Source organism: Poecilia reticulata, chromosome 4 (genome assembly GCF_904066995.2).
Source record: "Poecilia reticulata chromosome 4, P_reticulata-male-v2, whole genome shotgun sequence".
NCBI classification, from domain to species: domain Eukaryota; kingdom Metazoa; phylum Chordata; class Actinopteri; order Cyprinodontiformes; family Poeciliidae; genus Poecilia; species Poecilia reticulata.
The window spans coordinates 26,745,703-26,764,198 of record NC_088833.1 but is presented as its reverse complement, the minus strand read 5'-3'; the positions used below and the strand labels follow the sequence as shown (position 1 = coordinate 26,764,198).

Genomic DNA, 18,496 nt, shown 5'->3' with positions numbered 1-18,496 from the left:
TATATATATATATATATATATATATATATATATATATAGGCATTTTTGATTTTTTCCTTTGAATTATTTTTGCTTAAACTTAGGACAAAATTTTTTTTGATAATTATAAGTGTTTAAAATACTTGAATTACATATTTACATGACAAACAGAAACAATGGAAGAACAGAACAAATGTGTGTGTTTTGTTTTCTAAATAAACAAACTGCAAGAGATTACAATTTGAGAGCAAATCTTTTACTTTAGAATTGAAAAACTATAATACAGAAATCAAATTTCAAGAGAATCTGAAACTAAAGTATCGATTTTGTTACACTAGTGTCGATGCGCTACTGATACTGTCTTAGTATCGATATTTAGCATTGATCCGCTCCCCTCTAACACAGACAGAACAATGTGTTTCACGCCTATGAGAATGCAGCCTTAAATTGTTTCCTGAAAGTCTTGCTCTCTCTCGCTCCACCGCAGCCCGACGCTCATCTGACGACATGTAGACGATACGTTTTCGCTTTAAATGAGTCTCTTGAACTTCTGCGCTTCCTGTGACTTGATTTCAACCACCTCACCGTTTATAACTCTTGTCTTCTCAACTCTGTCTTCTTCACTCAGCAATGACCTGTACACCGAAGAGTGTTGTTTTCAACAACTCTTACCAATGGTGTGCTCACAGAAAAAAGATCAGCGTGTGGATTCTGGTCACCATGATTTCTCGGAGCATCTCTACCTTTTTCGTGTAGTTCAGTGTCAAACTCTTAAGTCACAAGCTTTGGTTTATCAATTTCAATAAGCAGAATGTTTTAAGAATGCAGATTTGAGACATTTCTAAGGGCTTCTTATGTTAAGTTTTGCTCTTTGTGTGTGTGTGTGAGTGAGTGAGTGTGTGTGTGTGTTTTTAATCAGTCATGTTTCATGTAAGCTTGTTGGTCTGCCTGAAACCTCAGTGTTTTTACTATTGACCACAACAATCACTGTTAGCTATGTATACAGATCTGTACAGTTTTATGGGTTTAACCATGAATATCAGCAACAGAATGTACATTTTGTAGAAACTTAATATTTTAAGGAAATCATATGCATAAGATAGAAATGTGAAGCTTAAAAAAAGGGGAAGAGGGCGAGTATTTAACAGTGGTTTCCGGTCTTTTTTTAATACTTAACGCAGTGCTTTTAGTTCACTTTCTTCCAGTTCTAGATCCTGCCTTGCTTTACCTATGACATTTCTCAGGTTCATGTGGTCTTTGTTAGTAGAAACTTTTGTAGCATAATGTTTATAATACACCTATTAAAAAAAAAAGTTTTTTCTCCCGTTACCCAACCCCCCACCTTAAAACTTGTGCCATAATATATTCAACACAGGATGGAAGTGCTGTCGATTTTCTCTCTCGCATCTTCTCTAAAGTACTTGAAAAAAAATCGGTTTTGCAAAACATCACTTGTCTATTATGTCACAGTAGATAAAGGATGTGCTTACAATGTGTATTTTTTTTTCTTTTCTATAAAGAAATTACAACCATTAACTACATGTGCTTTTAATAGCTACAAGGGATTGTTTTGACTAATGAGGAATATTCAGAAAGGAGAAGGCTTTGATTTACTGTGTCTCGGTCTGGATGTCTTTGATTTGGGTTTATAAATCATTCTTTTTGATGAGTGGAATTATGATTTTTTTTTTTAAGCAAGAATTTGACACAAGGTAAAATTTTCTTTGATCAACTTTTTGATTCCCTATTCCTTAAGTCTGTAAGTGGAAAGCTCTAAGATGAGTTTGGTTAGCTATGCCGTAAGTAAATGGCGGCTTTGGACCAAAATGGCCGACTTCCTGGGAGGTTTGGACCATGGTTTCAAGAGACTTTTTTGTAGGTCTTAAGAAATTACATATGTGTACCGAATTTCATAATCCTCAGTCAAAGCATGGCTTGGGGCTTCCCATTTTATTGCGTCTAGAGGGCGCTGTGTTTGACTTATCCACGCTCAACAAATATGTGTATAAACATCTTTTAGGTGTTTGATTAATATCCATCATGTCTGACGCTTCAAAGTTGTATCATGTTGATTAGAACAAGAGGGTCAAATTAGGACCTTTCATAGCAAAATGTTACATTTCCTGTTGTCACGAGGCGGGGCTTGGGTCACATGTCACCATTTTACCACTGAGTTTTGTTTGGGACCAGGGTCAGTCACGGCAGGTTTTGTGCCTCTGTGACTTTCTTTGTTGGAGTTGTCAGAATTAAAAACATTTTTTAGCAAACAGTCAAAGTTTAAGATCTGGCCACGCCCCTTCAGCATGCACGAAACGTCAGGATTTTTGATAACTTTAGATCCCCCACGCCTTATGAGCAAACCCACCAAGTTTCAAGATCAAAACCTTTAAGATGAGTTTGATGAAATGAAGAGTGTAAACAGCCAGAACGAGTTCAAAACTGCGAGTTCAATCCAAGATGGCTGATTTTTTATTTTTTTTGGAGTCTATGGACGTAAGACACATTTGTGTTTTATTTTTTCCGCCATCGGATTTGATGCATTTCAGATCATGGTCCTGTGGGAAAACTCAATTATGTCAAAGTGTCGACTCAAGTTGAGGTTCATTTGAAGGATGTTTAGGAATTTTCCATCTCTATTATTCCAATGCTTCAAAACATCTGACAGGACTGGATTTCCCAATGGACAACAGTCCAAAATAACTCTTTAAAATTTGTTCTGGAGTGAATAAAACAGGCCAACATTAAGATTATGTAACAACCTTTTAACCAAAGGTTAATGAAAGAAAACAATCCATTAAAATGAACTCCACCAGTTCTGATTGGAAGATAAGTAAAATATTCAGCCAGAATTATGCTAAAAGCTCATTAAAGCATGTTTTTAAGGCAGAACGTATTATGTGGCATTTACCCAAACACTGGTGGGGCTGTATGTATATATTTGAGCTCAAACTTGTGCACCAAATTCATGTATTCAGAAATCACTGATCACCCTGAAAAAAAACAAACAACGGTTCAAATGCATTAAAAAACCTCAAATTAATTTGACATCTGCAATGCCGATGATGAGTCTGTAAACTTCTGAGTAGCGCTGTGGAAACACAAGCTTGAGATGCAGAGACGTGGCCAGAAATCTGTGCTTTACATGATAAATAGAGTAAGGAAATTCCCCATTAATCAAAGCATGTCATCCGCCATTTAGCCTAATGTAAATACTTGTACTTGTTGGGGGATCAACTCATCTGCAGCGTCAGGAGAAGTACGTTGATTACATTACATTCACCCGTCTCGCATTCTGACTGAAGACACCGTCAATATAAACACGCGTCTAAACAGTTTGACAACAAATCAGCAGCTTTAATAGATTATTCAAATGAACTGTATTTATTTTGACACGAGGACTTTGTGAAACTCACAAACGTTTCCTGGCCGTCCTTGCAGTATCACCAGACGGTGTTCCGTCATGGACCAGATTGTGGAGTTTGGGAATGTTGCAAGAAGTTCATTGAGGAGGATGTTTTGATTCTAAATCTCGTTCATGTCTGGGATAATGGGTTAGACAGTGTGAGATGGAGACGGCATTGGGATGCCTCGATGTTGGACTTCCTGTACAAGATGTCTTCCAAATGCAACAATCTGGAGGATTTATTGAGAAAAATATCTCTGCAGAGTTTATCTGCTGTCCATCCCTGTATTTCCTGCAGCATGTTAGTCTGGTCTTAACAGTCATCGCACATGTTGCCCAATGTGGATTAAAGCTCTGCACCGGTGGCAACATGCTTCTGCAGCACATTAATCAACAGAGCACAATCCTTAAAGGGGCAGTATTATGTATTTTCCAACCACATAGTATCATTTTACTGTCAGTTGTTATAAAAATGCTATATATATATATATATATATATATATATATATATATATATATATATATATATATATATATATATATATATATATATATATATATATATATCCAATATGACTTAAAAGAGATTTAACTATGTAGTTTAATTTCAAATTGGGCCTCTGTCTTTTTAAAAGTTTCTTTCTGAAACTCTGCCTTCAGGAAGTCATCACAACATGGCTCCTCTATTAACCCTTTAGTTTCTACCAGCGTTTCTCTGAGGAGTAGCTCGTTTAATGAGCTCACCACATGCGCAGTTCGACCATGTGTTTGCTAATTGCAGCTGGCTAGTCTGAAGGAGCTGAGGGGGAGAGTGGTCAGGAACTCGGAAACTTGAAAATTGCAGCTCAGAGGAGGAACTTCGTCTTTGAAGGCGGGGCTAGGTCCAACCAGGGGTTTTGCACAGCTGAGTGGTTGCCACGGGAGACTAGAGAGGCAGGATTATGTTAAATCGACTTTTTTGAGCTTTACATCATGTTATAATGTTATTCCTTCATCAACAACCTGGAGTGTTGCTTTGGTTCATGTTTGAAAAATCCTTCAATCGTTCAGCTCGATGCTCTTACTAAACTGGAAAAGTCTTGCATCAGTTGTTATAACCATGACGACTGAGAGGCCATTGCGGTGCAAAACAATTATAGCTACCCACTTTGCTTTGATGGAAACTGTTGCTAAGAGACGATGACCTTAAGTACATCTACCTCCCTTTTATCTCCATCGACCCACTAATTTGACTGTCAGAGAAATTTCAACTAGTCCGACATCTTCAACTAAAGCATTAATGTCCAAACCGTTTGAAGGGATTTTTTTTGGAATGTTTTCTACCTGCTTAACTAGCAATGTCTTAGTCCTTTGCAGTTAGCTAACATCTTCCATGTTAAGAACATTTTGTAGAGAATATTCTAAAAGTGTATTAAGTGTTTGCATCTGCACCAACTAATGTTCTCCGAAAGCCAAAAATAAGCTGAATTTCAATGAGTCGCATCTGCTCTCTGATCACTCTTGCTGTTATTTCAAGTGTTTATGTTTTCTCAGTTTTTTTCTTTTCTCTCCGTCTGGCTTGATGTTCTGTTTAGCTCTGACATTCCTGGAGGAAGGTAACAGCTGAGATTCTTCCTCTAAACATTCTTCCTCTCCTGCTATGAACTTTTTACTTTTCATTGACATTAAAAAGTGTTCCTAAATCCCCTCCTGTATTTTTTTTGTTCATGTGTGTGTGTCTGCTACATTTGACTTTCTATTTTTATATATCTTGTTTGGGGTCTTTCAAGGTTGCTATATTGTTAACCTCATCTGGTTGTCTGTTAGCGATCCATACATCTTGTTTTTTTTTGTTGTTTTAGTTTCCTCAACTTCTTGATTCACACTTAAAATGTAACATGAATGAACTAAGAACATTTGGGCATGTCGACAGGTGAAATGAGGAGAAATCCCAAAGAATCAAGTCGACACACTGAAACGGCTTGAAAAATTTAGTTTGCTCTCATATAAAAAAAAGCTCACACACACGACACATAGCAAATAATTAAATACACATTTCCACATGTGATCCTTCACCCTTATTATTATTATTATTATTTTTTAAACTGCGGCCATGAGGAGACGTAGAGACACTGACATAAAAATGCTGTTGATAATCCCTCACTTCTGGTCTCCTGGCTTGACCATCTGGAACATTTAAAAAACAAACAAAAAACACACATTTGCATAAATAAAAAGGTGCACAAATCATAAATTAGAGGGAGATCCAGTCCATGTAAAGTGATTATTTCAAAGCCGCTCTCTTCTGGAGAGAAACGCAGGCGTCAGATATTCTGGGATTGCTGAGGAACGAAGGCATAAATATAGAGAAACGGAAAAACGTGGAGCTTCAAGGTATTTTCCATCTCAGCTCATCCAGACAGTCTGCATGTGGCTGCTGTTAGTTCTTGGCCTGCTGCTCGTCCGTTTTACACAACCCCTTGAACTCATCATAAACGACAAGGGTGACGTTTCAGCGGAGCGTTTTTCAACTGAAAGCTATTACAAAGTGCACTGAAATCAACGACTCGCTCCACATTCACAACTCTGGTCCTTACCACTGAGAGAAACAGCAAAAACAAGAAAAAAAAAGCAACTTTTACACAACCTGTAGGGTAAAAGAAAGCAGGATGTCAGATTAATACTAATAACAGACGAGTCAAATACAAAACAAACACATACAGTTTTTTTTTTTTTCTTTCTCCACTAATGTAAAGGAAATACTTTCCGTACTGTGGAGGTTAAATAAATGTTAATAAGTTAACAAACAGTAAGGTGTTACAGGCTTTTACATGTATGCTGTGAGGCATTTTATCAACTTTGGCTACAGGATCTGCAACGTATTCAAACTCCTTGAAATGTTCCGCATTTTATCAAGTTAAAACTGCAATCTTTGATTTGTTTTTAGTGGGGTTTTATTTATTTATTAGATAAACCAACACAAATAAATACAAAATTGTGAAATGAAAGGAAAATTTACATTGTGATTATCTTTTCTTTTTTTTTCTTTTTTACCAAATATACTCTCTTCCAATCACTCTGAACATACATTCCCCACCATAAAACATGGTGGTGGCAGCATCATGATGTGGTGATGTGATTGGGAAGCTGGTCAGAGGTTAATAGGGAAACAAACTGAGAACAAAATGGGGTCAAAGACTTAAATAAGTTGTGACTTTAGATATCTGCATGCCACACTTTTCAGATTTCTTTTATTGTAAAATATATCATCACCTTCCTAAAATAATGGCCTAAGTCGACTTTTTTTTTTTGTCAAAAGTGATGTCTTTTTTATCTTTTCAAAAGAACCCTTTATATTTCTTTATTTTGTTGCCAAAATCTCCTGGCAAAAAATGGCCATTATGTTAGGAATATTATTTTCCTTTCACTTTACAGCTGTGAGCTGTTTTGTGTTGATTGATCACATAAAATCCCAATAAAACAGACTCTAGTTTGTGGTGATAAACGGACAAAATGTGGGGGAAAAAACAAAACAACACAAATATGTTCGCAAGGCATCGTGACACAACAAAAGCAGCTCTTATTCCCACCCACTCCATTAGTTTTCCCTACGTTCCGATCAACTCACGGATTAAAAGTGAAAACCATTACAAAAGCTTTTGCTTTTCAGGAAAATACGAAGCCATCTTGCTTTGCGACTGTCAGCTGTTGGCAAGATTTGTCCATTGAATTTATGGCTGCGGTCTTTGCTAAGTCTTCGTTAGCCTGTCGTGCTAAATCACCCCGACCAATCAGGAGGGAGCGCTTCGCTCCAGTGAGCTTCGATGTCAGTGGGAATTTCCAGTGACATGTTTGAACAGTCTTGGTCAACCCAGTATACACTTTTTTTTTTCCAGGTTTTCAGTGCACTTCCATGAAAAACGTACATGTGGAACGGAAAGCTTGGACGGAGGAATTGGGAGCCGCGTCTGAAAGGGATTGTTTGGGTTTATGTGACGTGTTACAAAATCGACGTCTCCCGTTTACTGAGACACACACAATGAGTGAGTGAAGCTGCCATACACAACACATTTCAGTATAACACAACGTATTCTCACGCATTACTAAAGAAAAAAACACAGCAGTTCAGAGAAATTTAATATCTCACACAAAGCTTTGCTTTTTGAGCCAAAGCTGCTCTCTGATTGGACAGATGAATGTTTGATTCTCAGTGCAGAATGCCCCTCATGTGAGTGTTATATTATACTATCAGGGGAGATGGTGGAGCCATGCAGCCATTAATCTCCCCTCTCCTCCCTCCTGGGAGCCCTCTCACTTCCTAGGCAGCAGCGCAGCAAGTCTCTGCTTCTTAATTGGGAGGAAGTGGATCTCCTGGGAGCTGACCTTCTTTAGCTTGATGGCTCTGCTTTTAGTGACCTTTTTATGGGGGTTGTTGGGGTCATGCTCCCCATGAGACGATGACGGCATGGCGTAGAGTTGCTGCAGGGAGGCCCCCTGGCTGCCATCCCGTTTGATGGAGAAGTTCTTGGTGGAAACCCCTGAAAGGCCTTTGATTTTCCCACACAGGATGGCAGGAATGGCGTCCTTCACGGAGACGATGACCTTGGCCGTCTGCGACGTGCTGACTATCTCCAGGTTCCCGGCTCCGCCGAGAGACGCCTCCTGGTTCAGAGAGCTGGATCCAGTGACGCCAGTGTCAACCAGCCACTTGTGTTGCCGGCTGAACTCCAGTGAGGTCAAGCTGCCCAGGAGTTTGGAATCTAAACCCGGCGTGCATTCGACGCCCAGTGACAAAGCGGCATTGGTGGCACCTTGCCCAGACTCTAAAGCTACTTTCTTCTCTGACTGGACACACTTTTTCCTGACGCTGGGCACGGACAGATCAAGCACGTTGTCCTGGTGAGGACTGAGATTTTCCTGTTTTGGTTCGATCGGACACGCCCTGACGGAAAGGTCCAGGACCTGTCCTTCCTCTAGAGGCGGTGAGGACAGGGACGCGTTCTGTGGCTGTGGTTGAGGTGTGCACTTCTTTGAAGATAAAGAGGGAGAGGTAGTATCTCTTGGTGACGTCTGAGTGCTTTTATTCACAGTGCAAACTGGTTTTGGCATGCTCCCTTTTGAGTCCTCGCTTTGAGCAATGGGGATCGGGATGGGGAGAGGGACGGGCAGAGGCACTGGGAGGGGAATTATCACGGGATAGGGGACTAAGAGAGTGGCAGGGGGAACCAGAGGAGCCAAGGGGGAGGTGTAGGGAGGTGTAAGGGGAGGAAGGGGAAAAAAGGCAGAGCCTGGGGACTGACAGGCAGAAGATCCTGCCTGGGGAGGGAAAAGATCCTGTAGGATGGCTGCAAATGCCGGATTTTGCAGGAGGGACAGCAAGTTGGCTTCCTGTGTCTGTCCAGCTGCCTTTGGGTCTATAGCCGGAGGCAAACTGAACGACAGAGCATTCTGACACAGGACATTGTTCTGGAGGGGCAGTTGCGCACAGGTGGCGCTTTGAGGGATGATGGTCGGACTCATGTGCTGGAGGACCTGCTGGTCCAGGACCAATGGGAGTGACACCGGGCTTTGGCCTGCTATCAAAAATGGCGCCGCCCCTATTTGTCCGAGCTGAGGCGCGGCCGCTCCGGCCATCTGGAGGTGGATGGGTAGCATCAGCGGACTCTCTCCCAGACACACCGGGTGGAGGACGGTGGTAGCCACTTTCAGGGCCACTCCTCCAGGAGACTCAGCGGCGGGACCGACCACCGATGGCGATGGATCATCTATGTGGTTAGAGAGCCCTCCTTTGGTCACGGAGTCACCGGCGAGAGGGTTTGCTCCACCTTCCACTTTACCGAGGACTTCCCCTCTTCCCTCCTCAGCATCATTCTGCGGCTGTGCTGCGTTCAGATGCACATCATCGTTGCCTTCCATGATGGTCTAAAAAGGTGAAAAATATCATGAAGTTAGTTAGTTCTTCCTGCTAATCCAGAAAAACAAAAACCTGAATGTTTGATGATCATGAGCAGAGCTTCAGAACTACTTGTGTTCGGTCAGTAGATCAATGTGGAAGCTCACTCAGTAGAGTTTTTTGTGTATTGTCTCTAATCCACACCAGAGCAAAATCATACATACATAAAGGCTCAAATATAAACATTTACTCTCAGTAATAATTTGGATGGACGTCCCTTAACAAAATGCGTATCTTCCACACAGTTTTTGTAGGCAGTTTTATTGCCAATGATTGGCATAACTCTGACTACATATTTGACCCCATTTCTTTTTGGAAATGCAGTTTAATTTAAATGGACTTGTTTCCTGGCATAGACGTGGTCTAACTTTAAGCTAGCTGAGCTCAAAGTTAGCCAGCTACATCTATTCTAAAACCCAGTGGTTTGGTGTGTGTTTTGGATCATTGTCGTGTTGGAACACAAGTTTGTACAGGTGTCCAATTTTCAACCACCTAGCTGTTCAGGTAAAAGGTGTAGAGGCCCCGCAATACCCCAGACACTGTTTGCCAATGCACCAGGGAAGCAGACAATGTTAAACTGCTTCACTGTGACCATTACACTGGTGGTTTGTTTTCATGTAATGGTAGACTCACTCCTTGGTGGTTCCTGTTGAACTTACTTTACACTTTTGTGTTCCAAGGAGAGAACGATACTAAAACACAACTTAAAACTGGTTTTAGAACAGATAAAGCAGATTATACTGTAATGGCCCCTATTGTGGATTGTGCTGAGTCTATGGCAGGAAATCACCCAATTCACATGAACTTGACCAAGATCCCGAGAAAGAGTGGTCAGATTCAACATTTATCCAAACATTAGTAGGGATAAAAGCTCCACAACTGAATCAGAATCCCGACAAATCAAACGTTTTAGTGAAATTGAAAGTGGGCGTGGTCAAACTGCTCTATAGCGCCCCCTAAACTAAGATAGGCCGAACAGTACTTTGTAGAGATCTGTAATTTGGTATGTAGGTGATCCACACCCTGCTTAAATCAAGAAAAAAGTCTCTTTATAGTATGTCCCAAAATATACAGAGGCAGCCATTTTGAGTCAAAGGGGAATTTTTGGCCATTTTTCACTTTTACTCCCCTCAAACGGTAACAAACTCCTCCAAGGGATTTTTACCTACTGTTTCCACCTTCAGCCAGTAAAGAGGGATGGGAGTTTAAAAGTTATCAAAATGTTGAGTTTTTCTCCTTAGAAATATTTATTCCAGAACATTTTAAAGATCCCTTTATTGTGATAAAAACTCACTTGCTCTTATAGATTGTCCTATTTTCTTTACATAATTTGATAGCACTTTTTTTTTAACAGTATTTCAAATATTGTCTAAAATAAGTGGTTAAAAAAAATCTGCAGTGTGCCAAAAATTTTTTTTAACCGATTAATACATTAATTTCCAGAATAATCTATTACTAAAATAATCATTAGCTGCAAATCTACTGCAGCTACACTTTCGAGGGTGTGAAAACTTTCAAAAGGCTTTTACTGGGTTGTGTTAAAGCATGCTCAGGGATGTTTTCACGCATGAATGCAGGACAAGATGACCGAGCCACCATCTGCTTCCAGAGTAATCCATCAGAGCCTTATTACAATGTCTCATCTATGCTACAGAACAATATAAAACTAGCCTAAGGGAAACATGCCTACTCCTCTCTGCTCACTGAGGCAACACGACACTACATGAAAGCTGCACGGAGGAAGAGAAGGGTCACGGTTTTATTAGAAAATTGAAACTGCGTGGGTGTATTTAATGTATTTAATGGAGTTATGCACCATAAAGGTACTGCCTATGTTGGTATGTGTCACAAACATCAAACTTTTCCCATCCTCTTTTTCTTTTCTCCAGAGCTGACCATTATCCTGCTTGCACCCATCTGTATGAATAATTGACTCTGCTGATATTGGAGTGATCATCTCTCCAAGCACCCAAGGGACGTTTTATTATCACAGGGGGGACGGACGGGGGATGGGAGTCGGCGCAGGTAGGACATGTGTTGTACAGCGGTGTCATGTAGTGAGACAAAGCACACACTGTAGGATAAGAGTGTTAAAACGCAGCAGCCACTGAGATATCGGCTCGGACTGAGGGATAAAAGTATTGATCGGAACTGGGTCAGGTTTTCCTTTGTGACCTTTTCTTGGTAAATGTTTTAACTCTGATGGACCGGTATCTAGCTGATGTGAAAGTATGTGCTGGTAGAACTACGATAGTTTCCTCTTTTTATCTTTCTTTTTGTCTGCTTTTGTGATCATTTATTTAAATAATGATCTGGTCTAAATTATACAGTAAAACAGAGCAAAATGTGTGCAAGGAATTTATTTCTTTTTTTTTATTTATCATAAGCACAGAGCCCCCTGATGTCTGCCGTTGGATGATACCAATGAATCGTCTGAGTTACATTAACCAAAGAAGATAAAGATAAACAAGTTTCAAAAGAAGGTTATAAAGGAAAATAAAAAGCTTTACACATCCATCATCTAGAAATCTAAAACGTCATGGCACAAGAATATTTATTTTTATTTTTTACAATGTCCTGCATGTTCAAAACTCTTTTTTTTAAAACACTGTCAAGACAAAACTTGTACTTGAGCATTAAAAAAAAAAAGTATGAACGACGAGCCAGCTTGTCATGGCAGCACACATGCAACTAACAGACTAATGTGCCACACTCTCTTCTTTGTCCTCATAATGTCCTCACTCATTGTGCAAGTCATGGGATCTCAGCCAGGGCCAGAAGGACAGACTGTTGACTCAAGGAACCACACATTTGCTGAATAAAATCCATGGGCAAGACCCTTTTATTGTTCATTCATCACTTTCATTTTACGATCCCTTTTCATCAAAGGCGCAAAACAGACACACACACGCGCGCGCACGCACACGCACACCCCCCACACACACACACACAGAGAAAAAAAATTTGATCTAATTTAGGAATATGAATCGGAAACGCTTCCCTCCTCCATTATTTTAGATGCCCTGGCCTCGCATGCATTCCAGGAAATTTCAGGCAACATATTTCCTGCTTGATAAGACGGCCATGAGGCCTACACGATAATGCCCAAGAAAGAAGCCTTTCGCGGTTGGGACTTTAACACAGTCCTAAACTCCAGAGTAAAGACAGAGAGGAAATAAACAACCCTCTTTTAAATAAGTGTTCAGGCTCAGATAAATCAGCTCTGGGAGAAAATTTAAAAGCTGTGTTAGCATTAGTCCAGATCACATGACCTGATGCAGAAAAGTAATCACCATTCGAGTGACACGTTATCAGCTGCCTGCTCTCCCCTCCTTGGGTCTGTTCACAGGTCACTGCTTTGCCTCCAGTTCACTTGAATCATGTGAGAACAATGTCAAACTCAAAGTAGGAAGTCTAACCAGCTTGCTCAAGCGATCCAAAGTACACAGAGAGGCTGTGCTCATCGCTTCCCCCCTCCTTATCACTTTATCCACCTCACTGCCTTCTCTTTGTGTCAATGTTGTCTCAGATAGAGAAGATCAAAGATGTGACATGAGCACTATTTACAGCACCTTGCAAAGTATTAATATACCCCTATAAACCTTTCACATTTTGTCATGTTTCAACCACGAACTTTATTTGTGCTTTACGTATGCCTGAAAGAATTAATCAAATTAATCGTAAACTCATTTAGCAATTAATTAATGGTTAACTAGACTGCACATCCCGAAAGAACACCATCAGAAAAGTAATTAAGCAAAAACTGTACAAAAACATTTTGCATTTCAGGTAAAAAAGCAACAACAAAAAAACAACTTCTTTGTCTGTAAATATGTTTCACCCAGAACTCCTTGACTGGCATAATTTTAGCTTCACTTGGTTCAAGTTCTTTAAAAGAAATTTCTATTAATAATATTTTGCTGTCCAATTATTAATTGGTTAATCAAAAAACAACAATAACAACCAACAGACCAGTCCTACACTGTGCTGATGCCAAGTCAAGCAGAAAGGACTGAGATGGTCACATGTTGCTTTGACAACATGTGACATCTACAAATAAAAATATGTGTTTTCTTTTTATTTGTAGATGCATTATTTGCTACAAATGATCAGATTCACCAAAGGAATGCTATGTTATTGCATTTTAGGTAATAAAACGTGTATGTCCTTATTTAAAATTAATTGAATAATTTATTTATGTACATTTATATGTATTTTTAATATTGTGCAAAATAGGCTCAAGTGAAAAAAAGTCCACAGAATGTGCCGATTTTTTTTATTTTTTATTATCCGATTATCCGAAACCTATTATTAGAAACCTAATACAGGGCAAAAGTGAAGCTCACTGCTGCTGCTAACATGTTCATGGTGGGGAGGGAGTGTGTAACTTTACACCTGACCTGTGCCGTTTGTTTCCTATCCTATCCTACTTGTTCAAAAAATCTTTTACCAAACCTCTGAGGTCTTCACACAAATGATGAGATTGGATTTTAATATATATTTTAATATATATATATATATATATATATATATATATATATATATATATATATATATATATATATATATATATATATATATATATATATATATATATATATATATATATGTGTGTGTGTTTATAATATTTATGATTTTTCTTGGACTTTCCAGTCCAAGAAAGTGTATTTCCCAATGAAATACACTCAAGTTTGTGCTTGTAATAAGCAAATAATCACATGATAAAATGAGCTCGACAGCTCCCATTATGATGATGAATATTGTTTGAAAAACAATGCCGTTTACAGATTCCTCATAATCCATTTTATTTATGGTTTCTGTTGTGTGTGGTTTTAATTTCCGTTTTAATTATTGCTTGTGATTGTTTCATCTATTTATTTTGGGTATTTAAAATGTCTTCGGTGCAGAGTGCTCTGATCAAAATCGGTCTTTGAGAGGGCAAACTTACATTATCATGCCAATATCAACACTTGTTCTAAAAACAACATTATCGTTTATTGCGATAATTTCTGGAACGATTTATCATCCGGTATAATTTGTTACTGTGACAGGCCTGTGCAAAGCCTCGTTTTACATGTTGTCTCCTAGTGATATGAGACAAGTTAGCTAAATGACTTGTGTTATTCTTTCCTGTCCTGCTTGTCCGAGCAAACATGCATGTCCTTGTTGTCGCTAAGAAAAGAACAACCTGGCCCCATGTGCGGCTTCTCCGAGCTCAACCTAACTTTATCTCCCTGAAAAGCTCCAAGTCAAGTTCCTAATCTTCCCTAAATCCGATGTGCTGTTGGAACAAGTCTTCCCCCCGTTGCCACACGATAGCAGGGTTTGCAGGTCGGGCTGCTTGAAACAGTCCGAGCGTGATGCGGCTTCAATTAAAAACGTGAGCTAACGGCGCAAGCACGCAACGCCAGGCGAACCTGGAGTCAAAAACGTTTGAGTGATTGCAGAGTGTTCCTTCAGCGCGGAGTAAATCAGCGGCACATTTTGTTCGTAAACCTCACACGTCATCTGCAGGCGGTCTGTGTTCCTACGCCAGAGGCAGCTAAATGAGTAAATAGGCCAGAAGAGACCAAACAGAGAGCCAAATGAGACCCCTCCCATGTCCCCTTTACTGTAATCATTTCCACATTTTCTCTTTTTTTTTCTTTTTCCTTTCTCCTCGCCTCATTGATGAAATGTACGCCATTGGCAAGTCGAGAGCAGGAAGAAAACAACAACCCGGCCTCCCCCGCTTCCCCCTCTTCCACTAATTTCAGCTTCGGCTGCATTAGGCTAACGCTGCAGTCTGAGAGCTTTGCAGATGCCGCTTCTTCTCTGACAGACCTCTCTCCGGCTTTGTGCTTGAGTTGAGCCAGAGGAAACAAAAGCAGCGGAGATGGCCGGAGGACGTCAGACGATCTAAAGGTCACCTCCATCAACGCCCCCCTCTGCTCCACTAGCCAATTATCCCTCATTAGAGAGACACGCGGACTCCCATCTCCTTTCACATCAGCCCAGATTCTGTTTTATTCATTTCTCCCCAGGTCGATCCGCTAAATGCCACGGCGACTTCAGTTTTATGATAATCACTTAACACCTCCACTTAAAACAACTGAAATAGCCATCATTGCGATCGGTGTAACTGCCCGTCAGTCAGGCCTGCGACTCTGCACACATTTTCTTTTTTTTTCTTTTTTAAAAGTGGATAAATAAAACTGTATGTATTAAGCAGTCCCTCCAGGAAGTTACGATCAAAATTCTTAACGTTAATTCAGGAATAATTTGCACATTTTGCACGGTCTTCCAATTTTGGCCAAGTTTCCACAAATCTGACCAATCACCTTGAAGTTTTCGGTATTTCCGTATTTTCTGACCAATCGCTGCAACGCGGCAAAATTCTGACCAATCCACTCAGCCTCTCTTCTAATTTAACTTCCTGTTCTGCCACCTATCTTGACCTGCAAAATGAAACAGTAATATTTGCCTTTATTGTTTGTTTTTTCTGAGGAAAAACATTTTTGAAATGTGTGTATGATTTTGTCTATACTGTATATACAGTTTGTGTTAACTTGAATGACCATTATATAATTTTTCTTTTGCATTTTTACAATTAATCAGATTATGATTTTATTTGTATTAAGGGTGCTAGTTCAAGAAAGTACCAGAAAATGTTATGTGCACTTTAAATATTAACTACTTTATGTCTTTATTTGGAAGGATTACGTGCAGTAATTTAAATTTGTTTTGTTAGACAATGTTATGTGCAAAAATAAAAGCTTAAGAAAATTGCAACTTTGACCACAACTTTTTGAAAAAGTAATCGCAAAACCAGTAATTTGAGGCCACAACAATCACAAAAAAACCTCGTAAGCGAACTACGCTATATTGGAGATTGCTTACAATATGTCACATACGAATCACAACTCTTGAACCTTTTTCAAAAACTTCAACGCGCAATTGCGAAGGGGGAAGATATGTGATCTTTAAGATATTTTTACAGTTAAATATGTGTGGAGCGCATTTTTCTCTTTGTAGAACCAGCTTTTGCTGTAATTACAGCTGTTAGTCTTTAAGGGTGTGTCTCTAATAGCTTTGGGTAGACTGGTCCATTCTAACACATAAATATGCTTTAATCTAAACCATACCTTTGTATCTCTCACTGTAGGCTTTAGGTCATTGCCCTGCCGGAAGGTGAACCAGACTGGTTTTCTTTAGCATTTAGCTTCATCTTACTCTCTCCCAAGGTTTCCACATCATGACACTCCCACCATTATGCTGTAAGGTCAGATGTCTGGAGTGCAAGTGTGGGGAATCTAGCTCCAGTATCTTTGCTCCGTATCTTTATACTCTTTCCGTTCCTGGTATCAATGTAAATGGGACAGAACTCAGTTAACTTCACAGCACTACTTTAGTTGGTTCGGTCGCATAAAATTACACTAAAACATACTGAAATTAGTGGCTGTGTCGTGACAAAGTCAACAAAGAAGGTGCCTGGATGTGCTGTTCTCTTTCCAGCCGTGTGACTGTAATTTGTCAGAACACAAACACAGCTAACCCCAAGGCTGGCTGTTGCGACAGACCCCGACTGTGTCACTGTCGGGTTCATCCGAGGAGATTTCCTCTCCCTCTGAACGATAAAAGCTCCAATTTCCCCGAGGGAGACAGAGACAACCCTGAGCCCGGTCTCTGGTGCGTCTGCACCCGGACCCTGGTGCGTCTGGTCCGTAAGCCGACGGCTTGTCGTGAAAAGCAGGGCAGACGGAGCGCCGTGTCTGCGCACATCTCCGCACGTCGCTTTGAGGCTCCCCCGGACTTTAAGCGTTTTATCAAAGACAAGGATGTCTCCGTCCTGAATAATAATAACCGCGTTATTGAGCGAAACCCTCCCTCCTCTCCCTCTCAGCCGTCAAACACTGTACGCCTTATTTCCCAGCACAAGCTAGCTGTCCGCACCGTCTGAAATAACGAAATGAACTGAGCCGTGTTAGCGCTTAGAAGCTAAAGAATACAGCATTAGCTTGGTGACTATTGTTCAATAAAAAATGCTAATGTCAGTTCATATTACAGCCTGCCAGAGACATCAAACCAGAAAAGCCATAGCTCACCCCGTTTCATCTTATCCCCCCCTCGTCCCTCTAATGTCATTCTGCCTTCATGTGATAGTTTTGCTCCAAACACCAGCGGTAACTCACCCGCTAAGCAGAAGAGTACATTAGTGCCTTTCGCCTCGGACCGCTTCGCTCCAATTAATAAAGAAATTAGAACCGTAATACTCCAAAAATAAATAGATATCGTCGCTATTTATCTCTTCATTGCGGCTCCGTCGTAGCGACTCCAGACTGAAGCTGCGCACGCAGCATCGTCAGCGGCTCCCCATCCCCTCCTCCTCCGCTCTGTCCTCCACAAAGAAGAGGAGAATAATGAAGGAAGGGCCTAAAGGACACGAGGACAGCGACAACCAATAAAAAAAAAAAAACTAATTGCACAATTCTGTAACTCTTTGCTAACTTCAATATTTTGTTGCTGTCCTTTCAAGCAAACTTGTCCTCCACCATTTGTAGGCGTTCCTCCCCCTCACCCCCCCTTTATGGTGTTAATTTCAACACTTGTGTATTATTCATTTAAGTGGACAGTAAATATACCTTTAGCCTTTAAAACATAAGTAACTAACAAAATACGGGCCTCATTACCTTCTACAATTATCATTACCTTCTACAATTAGACTGGGGGTTTCAACAGAAAGCATTTCCTACAAAAAAAAAGCAAAACTAAACACAAAAACTATTGTAACAAAAACTAACAAAAAAATCAGTCACCAAACTCACTGAAAAATCTGTCAGTAGAACTAAAGTACACAAATACAAGACTCTTATGCTTGAGCAGTTTATTTTTACTGAAAAAAATTTGACTTTAATCTCAGAATTACATTTTTTTTTATAAATTATTTCCACTTTGTCAGAATTCTGACATTCTTTTAAAAATGTCAAAATTCTAGCTGATTCTGTAATTTCTGTTTCTTTTCTTCACTGTCAAAACATTTACTTATATCAAACTTACAACGAGAGACATCAGTGTTGGGTGTTTCACGAGTTGGGTGGCAGTGTACCATGATAATCTGTTAAATAACTGTTGTTTCCTTTGTAAGCTATTGCTAGGCAGCATCCCATAGAAATAGGTTTGGAGTTTGACGAACAACATTTATT

General features: G+C 39.9%; 1 protein-coding gene across 1 annotated transcript; it reads right to left on the bottom strand.

Annotated features, from left to right (window-relative positions):
* Positions 1-5,338: 5,338 nt before the first annotated feature.
* rai2 (retinoic acid induced 2) lies at positions 5,339-17,703 on the bottom strand. Its single transcript, XM_008407557.3, has 2 exons — positions 17,486-17,703; positions 5,339-9,283 (listed from the first exon to the last, which is right to left on the bottom strand). Exon 2 carries the CDS (start codon positions 9,275-9,277, stop codon positions 7,673-7,675), a length of 1,605 nt encoding a protein of 534 aa, XP_008405779.1. The 5' UTR covers positions 9,278-9,283; positions 17,486-17,703; the 3' UTR covers positions 5,339-7,672.
* Between the last annotated feature and the right edge of the window lie 793 nt (positions 17,704-18,496).

Excerpts from the sequence above, each read along its gene's own strand:
- rai2 (XM_008407557.3), bottom strand. The coding sequence starts at position 9,277 with ATGGAAGGCAACGATGATGTGCATCTGAACGCAGCACAGCCGCAGAAT.